The sequence below is a fragment of the Venustampulla echinocandica genome (assembly GCF_003357145.1).
Source record: "Venustampulla echinocandica strain BP 5553 chromosome Unknown scaffold_5, whole genome shotgun sequence".
In the NCBI taxonomy this organism is placed as follows: domain Eukaryota; kingdom Fungi; phylum Ascomycota; class Leotiomycetes; order Helotiales; family Pleuroascaceae; genus Venustampulla; species Venustampulla echinocandica.
In genome coordinates, this window is record NW_022474210.1 from 177,552 (window position 1) to 185,379 (window position 7,828).

The following is a 7,828-nucleotide window of genomic DNA, read 5'->3' on the forward strand; positions in this document are numbered from 1 at the left end:
TCTCGGTACTCTCACAGTCCATCCCAACCTGTAGAATGTCGAGAACGCTCTTGCAGGGCTTGTAATATACTGATCTGGTTGCCGGTGCGAGACCCTCAGAAAACATTGACCCCTAACAGAGGTCGATTGCTGAGCGGCAAGGAAGCATTTAATCGTCAATCATCGGCACAAAGTTGACCTCAATCTAATCGGGCCATCATCTCCTCCTTCGTCATCGGGGTGAGGTTGTCAATGTCGAGGCCTCGCGCCGCCAGATCAGCCTTAACATGCGAAGGGACGAGTCGCGAGTTGAGGTGCGGGGCGATTGAAAGTTCTACATGGGGGGGTTGGTTAGTTTCGGGGGAACAAAATGGAAAGAAATTATAAATAATTTCTGGGTCGCGAGAGGATAAAACATACCATGACGGGAGAAGTCAAAGAGGGTGGGCATGTCCTTGGACGGTCCGTTTGGATGGCGGGAGTCAGGGAGCCTCAGGGTGGGGTCGCGCAGCTCGTCGAAGAATGGGTGAACCATGGCATCGATTGCGGAGAGTCGCTCGGTAGGGGTGTACTCCAGGAGGCAGGAGATGAGATCAATGGCATTGGCATCCGCCTTGCGGAAGACCTTGTTGAAGGGGTGCGGCTTGATCTGAGGGAATTTGTGCTCCATGTAGTTTGGGTTCATGGTGCGGATCTGATCGCGGGTCGGAGTACCAAGAACCTTGATGATCTCCACGAGCTGATCAATTCCAGACTCTCCGGGGAACAAAGGTTGACCAAGCATCAACTCCGCCATGACACAGCCAGTCGACCATACGTCTACGGTTCGGGTTAGCATAGGAAATATCACGTTTCGGATTTGGACGCCATGGCTTACCAATCTTGGTGGTGTAGTTTGTCGCGCCAAAGATCAACTCGGGAGCTCTGTAGTACCGGGAGCAGATATAGGAGACGTTTGGCTCATTCTCGACCAGGATCTTGGCGCTTCCAAAATCGCAGAGCTTCAGCACGCCGGTGCTTGGGTCCAGGAGCAGATTTTGCGGCTTGATGTCACGGTGGCAGATGCCTTGCGAGTGGATGTAGGCGAGGGCGCGGAAGAGTTGGTAGATGTACAGCTTGATCTCGAGGATTGGCATGGTGGTCTTCATCTTGTTGAAATATCTCGAGGCGCGGTAGACGGTTTCGGGAACATATTCCTGGACCAGGTTGAGGTAAACTTCGTCCTTCTGCCGCAGCACAAGTCAGTTTTATAATTTGGAGATATGTGGGCGGGAAAGAGAGGGGGGGAGGGGATGGGGGGAGGGGCTGCGAAGGCGAAGGCGAAGGGCAAGTAGATCAGGGACCGGGAGGGAAACATACTCTCTCGCCATTTGAATAGTAGAACGCCTTCAGCTCGACGATGTTAGGGTGACGAACAATGCGCATGATTTGCAACTCTCGGTTCTAGGACATGTCAGTTTTGATCCCGATGTTCGCAAGCCAACGCGCGCCCTGCACACCTTGAATCTCTTGTCCTGCAAAACGCGCTTGATGGCCGCGTCCTCGCCCGAGGGGGAGAGCTTGGTCTGGAAGACGACACCGAAGGAGCCGTTGCCCACGATCTTGCACTGCGTGTACTGCATATCTCGAGTCTCTCCGGTGACACCATCCTGCACCTTCTCGCGGATTACCTCTGCAGAACACATATTAGCAGGCTGCGCGGGAGCTAGGGAAAAGGCGTGCTCTGTGTATCTGTCCGTGTATCTGTCTACCTGTGTTTGGGGAAGGGGAGTGGAGGGGGAAGGGGAGGGGGGGGGTCATCTCACCTCCCATCCTGAGGCTCGAGAAAGCTGCGGGCCGGGTCTGCGACATGTTTGGAGCTCCAAACCGACTGATGCTATCGGGCGTGGGTGGGGGGGGTTAGCAGGAAGCAGGAGCGTGAGGAGGGGGATTTCTTCGAAGGGATGGAGGAGTCCGTGTTGGGCAATTGAAGGGTGCAGGGCTGCGCAGCGAACAATGACGGGGAAGGTGGTGGTAATGGTGGTGGTGGTGGTGGTGGTGGTGGTGGTAAAATGAGGTAAAATGGAGGTCGGTAGGTAATGATGGTAAATGGAGGTTGACCAGCGGGTTGTGGTGATGAATGGGACGGCGATTACTGGCGAGGAAGGGCGGAGAGAGGGTAACGTGACTGGAAGGCCCACCAAGGAATTTATTCACTGGTGCAGTTGCAGTGCGGTTGCAGTGCCCGTGGCCGTAGAGCGGAGCAGCGCGGTGGTGCAGTGGTTGGTATTTTGCGTTTCTGCTGTCCTGGGAGCTTGTGCTGGAGCAGGAGCGGGAGTGGAGTTTTTGCGGCTGAAGCGAGGGGGGGGGGGGGAAGGGGGGACGGGGTTGGGTCTTTCTCTTATACACATCTAGATGTGTATAAGAGACAGGGGTTGGGCTGGGCTGGGCTGGGCTGGGCTGGCTGGTCGCGAGGTTGACGGTGGAATTGTTGTTTTGGTTGATCGAAGGGGGATAGGATCTGTCTCGCGACGGGGCCAGGTGGAATGTAGGGAGTTGTGCAGTGTATAATGTGTGGTGGTGGTGGTGGGTAGTGGTAGTGGGTATTGGGTAGTGGGTTGTGGTAGTTGGTGGTAGTTGGTGGTAGTTGGTGGTAGTTGGTGGTAGTGGTGGTGGTAGTGGGAGAACAGGCGAGCAGAGGGGAGTACTCCGTATGGGATGGCAAGGTATGTAAGGTATGGGGGAGGGATTTAGGGATTTTGATGATGCTTGACGATCGAGTCGGGGGAATGTGCGGAGAGGAGTTTTGATGGGAACCAGGCGAGAGAAGAGAGAGAGAGAGTGTGAGAATGCAGTGCAGTGCAGTACAGTGCAGTACAGTGCAGTGCAGCGCAGCGCAGGCGGGATATGGTTTAGGTAAGGTAAGGTACTCGAGTAAGGCGGCGCCTGATGGATGAGTTTTTGGCGGTGGTTTGGTGGTGGCTTTGGGGGGGTGGTTTTCCCAGGCCCCGAAAGACGGGCTCAGTGCTGCGATGCTCAATGCTCAGCGCTCAGTAGCGCTCCGTGGCCCACACGCGCTTCTCGTTTTGGGGGGGAGGAGGGGTGGAAGGGGGGAAAACGGATTACGAGGGGGGGAAGGGTTTTTGGGATTTGGCGGGCGGTGGTTGGGTGATGGGGAGACCGGTGGTGGGTGCTGCGCCGGGTCACTGGGGACTGGGCAGTGGTCACCGGTCACGACTGGCCCCATAGAGGCGCTGCTGCTGGTAGGCGTGTGTTGTCGTGTAGGCTTTTGCTGGAAGTGGTAGGCTTGTAGCGGCGGCGGTGGAGGAGGCACAGAGCAGAGTAGGCGTTCCAGCGTACCTAGCACCTAGCTGCTAAGTAGTAGCTAGTACTGTATGTAATAGCTGCTGGAACAGTGGTACTAGTAGTACGAAGGAGAGGTCGAGGTAGGGGGGACTGTAACGCTATTCCAGCTCCGTATTTCGAGTGTATTAGTATTATTCGAGTGCCTACCTCCCTGGGGTACGTCGTTGGTACGAAAGTCCAGAGCAGGTATGGCGGGTGGGCAGCAGTCACGAGGGGTCCTAGCCGGGGTCCGCGGAAACTGAAGGCGCGCGGGAGTGGGAGTGGGAGTGGCAGTGGCAGTGGCAGTAGCAGTAGCAGTAACCATAGGCCACACAAGTCAGCCTATTATAATACAGGTTGAGAGAGGATTGATTGTGTCTCTGCCCTCAGATGTGGTGAGTGCAGTTGGAGCTTGAGCTTGAGACGAGGTTGGTTTCTAAGAAGCTGCGCTGGAGTGAAGAGGTGAGGTTGTCGTCGTCGTTGTCGTTGTCGTCGTCCGCAAAGGCTGTGCTCCCTGGTCGCCTGGTCGATGGCCGGTGCTGGTCGCTGGTCAATAATCATGGTCATCCACATCCACATCCACATCTTCATCCACATCCACACCCATATCCACTGCGCACGCCCCCGTTTCTGGCTCGGTTGCTGTTGCTGCTGCTGCTGCAACAATTAACGACCGCCAGTCACTGGCCCGTGGCCACCACCCCGGGGGGTGTGCGTAGCGGTTGGCACTGACGTTGACAGTTGCGCTGCTGCGCTGCTGCGCTGCTGCACCATCCCAGCACCCAGCAGGGCCAGCAGGCCAGGAAGCCAAGGGCATGGCGGCGAGGCGGCGATGATGAATGTTGGTACAGTACAGTAGTTCTGATGATATATATAGATACAGTAGTAGATGCATAGAGCAACACAACAAGCAACAAGGCAGAAGACATCGTCATATCATGGTCACAGTCACAGTCACAGTAACAGAAAAGGGAACAGGATGCAAAAAAAGGGGCAGAGCACTGCAGAGGCCAAAAGAGAGCCCAAAGAGTAAACCATGGACACTAAACAGGGAATTCTATTGCTACTCGGGGCCAACCAGAGCAGAGAACTGAACTGGACAGGACAGAACCAAGACAACCTTCAAGTTGAAGGCACAGAAGGCAAAAGAGGCAAACCAGCCATCGATCTATCACAACCTATATCTGTCGGGGGCGGTGATTGGTTGGCAGCGGCAACTCACAAATCAACCAACTGGTCAGCGGTCAGCTGTTATCACCATCTCACATCCACATCCACATCCAGGTCCAGGTCCATGTCCATGTCCATGTCCAGGTCCAGGTCCAGGTCCCAGTGGCGTGGCGGGAAGCACCTAGGCACAGAGAGACAAGGAGCCTGGCGAGAACTTGGCAAACTCAATCAGGAGCTATGAGATAATCCATCGGCCTCCATCGCGAGCTACAGCTACACTGCTCCGCCGCGCCACGGAATTCTTTGTTGCCAGCTTTTGCTGTGACAGCGCTAATCATGTTATTAATGGCAATGTGCGAACTGCGAACTGCGAACTGCGAACTGACTGCGAACTATGAAAGTACCGGCGCCCTGGAGGGCTGGAATGGCTGCATGCCGAGCTCTGCACTGGCGGCAGGCTGAGCCGATGGAGTTCCCGTCGCGCATCCAGAGGGCCACCGGCGACGGGCCATGAACCACGGCTGGCTGGCGGCAGCGTTAGTTGGAGGTGTGATCTGCACCACATCATAGGTAGGGCATCTTTTCTGGCGAAGAGGGCGCCTGGCGACGTGGTACAGAGATGTCTATGGAGATGATGGTGGGAATGGGGCTGGAGATTGAGGATGAGGTGACTTGAAGTTGGGATGACTTGAGCCTGGAGAGGAGAAGAGACGTCGCGTCGAGCTCCAGATCGTCTCAACCGGTCTCGCGTCTCCCCATGGTGGTTGACAGGTCACGTGGAGGTGGATGCCGAAGTGTACCCGGCTTCACACCTCCCGTTCCATTCCCAGGGATGAACCTCTTCCTCTCCTCTCGGCTTCCACTTCCACTTCCACTTCCACCATTCCACCATTCCGCAGTCTGAGATATGCTGCAGAAGCCCAAAGATACAGAGGTACCGAGGTACGCAGGCACGTAGGACGTAACCTCATAGCAATCTCCTTTGGCTCAACGAGACCCAATGCAGATGCGCGCAACATTCCATCATATTGCACAGTCACCGGCAGCCCCACCGTCGCGCCCTCATCGCGAGTACAACGAGGGCACAGCGATCATGGGACCCTATGGTGCGGTCAGGAGACGCACAGGCAGCCTGGAGGTTATCAAAGGTCGTCCCAGCCAGCAATGCATCTTCAATTGACCCAATAATGCAGACTACATGAGACGCACCGAAGCGGGAGCTGGAGCTTCAGCTTGAGCTCCAACGAGGTTGAGCTCATTGCTACATCGGGATGCTCATGCAGCAAAACACCCTTCGCACAGTTCAGGTACGACGCCGCTCGCATCCCAACTCCAATAGAGCTACTCGAGGTACCACGCGCTGTAGCTGGCAGAGGAAGCTCGTATGAAACCGCTCAGGGCTCAGGACTCAGTGCGTGTCACCCCTGGGTAGGACAATGAGCTCGATATACAACTCGAAATGCAACACCGATCCCTCGGAAGGACACCTGCTGTATCTCTCCTAAGTTTTATTTATTTATTTTATAAATCCGAATCTGGATGCTGTACCCACGGGCGTACCACTACTCGTACGAGTATCACCAACACACCGGGTTGCTAGCAACTGGAACAATCTCGAGCTTTGGCCTCGGGTATCCACGGTGAGGTACAGCTGGCAAGGCACTGACTGTTGGAGATGACGATGTCCCCGTTCTCGTGCCGCGCCACTGCCTACTGGAGCCTGGATGGTGTTGATTCAACGGTTCGGCGGCATCCAGATTCCAGAACCGCCACATATCGTGCCTTGTACACGGCCCCTGGCGAAGAGGCTGACTGGTGGCCAGCACCAGCCAGTTTATTATACATGCCCTACCAACGTCGTACGTTCGACGTGCGAAGTACGAGTATGAATGTCGCAGCCTCGTGCGTTATTTGCGGCACTGACTTCCTAGTCGCTCGCTGCTTTTGGCGCCTCTCCTGTCGTATCGCCTGCTGCTGCAGATGCGGATTACGGATGGCGAGACAGAGATTGCCCCTCAACAACTCAGCGGTGGAAATTTTGGATGGGCTCGTGGCTTGTGGATCGGCCAGGCAAGCCACCACACCACGGACAAGGACCAGGAACCTGCGTCTAGCAGACGGTAGGGAGGACAGCACGCCTGCGCCTGCGCCTACGCCTCCGCCGACGGAGCACACCTACGAGCCGCCCTCGTGGAGTCGTAGCAACTGCAATTCCACCTCCCCACACGCAGGAGATATGAACCCAGCAACCTGCAAGTGCACTCAGGCCAAGTCGCGTACCAAGTGGTGATCCGGCTGTCCTTGATTTAACCTTAACCAACGACCTCACGAGACCGCAAACTGGCCGGAGCTTCTGTTTGATACTCGCCAGGGACAGCAAGCGGCTAGCAGCACAGACCGACTTGGATTGGTCCCGAGTTCAAGTCCGCTTGGAGCAGCCGGACGATCTAACGCTAATGACTCTATGTCTACCGAGTGACCACAGTACTTCGTACTCGTAGCATTGTTGTGCTATGATACGTAGAGTATCATTCTTGTAGGGTGCGGAGGACCCACTGCGAGACCACGAACCCGCGAACTGGGAACTTTTTATTATTAATAAATAGGATTATCGATCACCCGCCGGTGGAAATGCAGCCAATAGGCGGCCAGACCGCCCGCATGGGTCGCAACTGGAAAGTCTTTCAATACCGGTATGTCCCAGTTTGATCCAGGGACCCATGGGATACTTGGAACATTTCTTGCGTCGCTGCTCCGCTGGATATCTTGTAGCAGTAGCCCTGCCAATAACAACGAGCCTCGAGCCGAGAAGTTAAATTATCCACCGGTCACGGGTCTTACATTTGTTCCAAACGGGTCGCCGTTGTATGAATTAGTTTGAGACGGGGGTGTTCGAACTTCGCAGCCACGAGCCAGCCACGATGGCTAGGATTAATAAATAGCATCAATACGTCCAGCGTCTAGCTTCCAGCTTCCAGCTTCCAGGGTCCTGGAGTGACTCCTGAGTCCTGAGTCCTGACTCCTGACCGTCATCAATAATACCTCTGTAGCGCTCCCGAACGAACCCGTGACATTTCCCCCCGGTCTCCAATTTAGACGTCTAGCGTCTGCATGGCATCATGATTGTCCTATGCTTGGTACGAGAGGATTATCGCTCCGTAAGTGGATTGGTTGATTGGATTAGATTTCTAGGTGCTGGTTTTGGCCGGATGCCGAGTTCGTGGGCCGACCAGGCCCCTACGGACGTAGTGACACTCTGAGTCTCTAATTATCAACGTTGAAGGCATGATCGAAGAGTACAAATCCGACTCTCCTCAAGTCCAGTCCAGCCCCAGTCTGGTTTGAAAATATAGCC

General features: G+C 55.3%; 2 protein-coding genes across 2 annotated transcripts; both read right to left on the minus strand.

The window, feature by feature from the left end:
• Positions 1–179: 179 nt before the first annotated feature.
• On the minus strand, positions 180–1,830 carry BP5553_06959 (Uncharacterized protein; the record flags this gene model as incomplete). Its single annotated transcript, XM_032015582.1, has 6 exons — positions 180–313; positions 400–798; positions 857–1,205; positions 1,339–1,422; positions 1,479–1,651; positions 1,785–1,830. The coding sequence occupies 6 exons, from the start codon at positions 1,828–1,830 to the stop codon at positions 180–182; spliced, it is 1,185 nt and encodes a 394-aa protein (XP_031867851.1).
• Positions 1,831–3,853: 2,023 nt separating this feature from the next.
• BP5553_06960 (uncharacterized protein) lies at positions 3,854–4,120 on the minus strand (the record flags this gene model as incomplete). The annotated part of the gene is made up of 1 exon (XM_032015583.1): positions 3,854–4,120. The coding sequence occupies one exon, from the start codon at positions 4,118–4,120 to the stop codon at positions 3,854–3,856; it is 267 nt and encodes an 88-aa protein (XP_031867852.1).
• Positions 4,121–7,828: the final 3,708 nt, after the last annotated feature.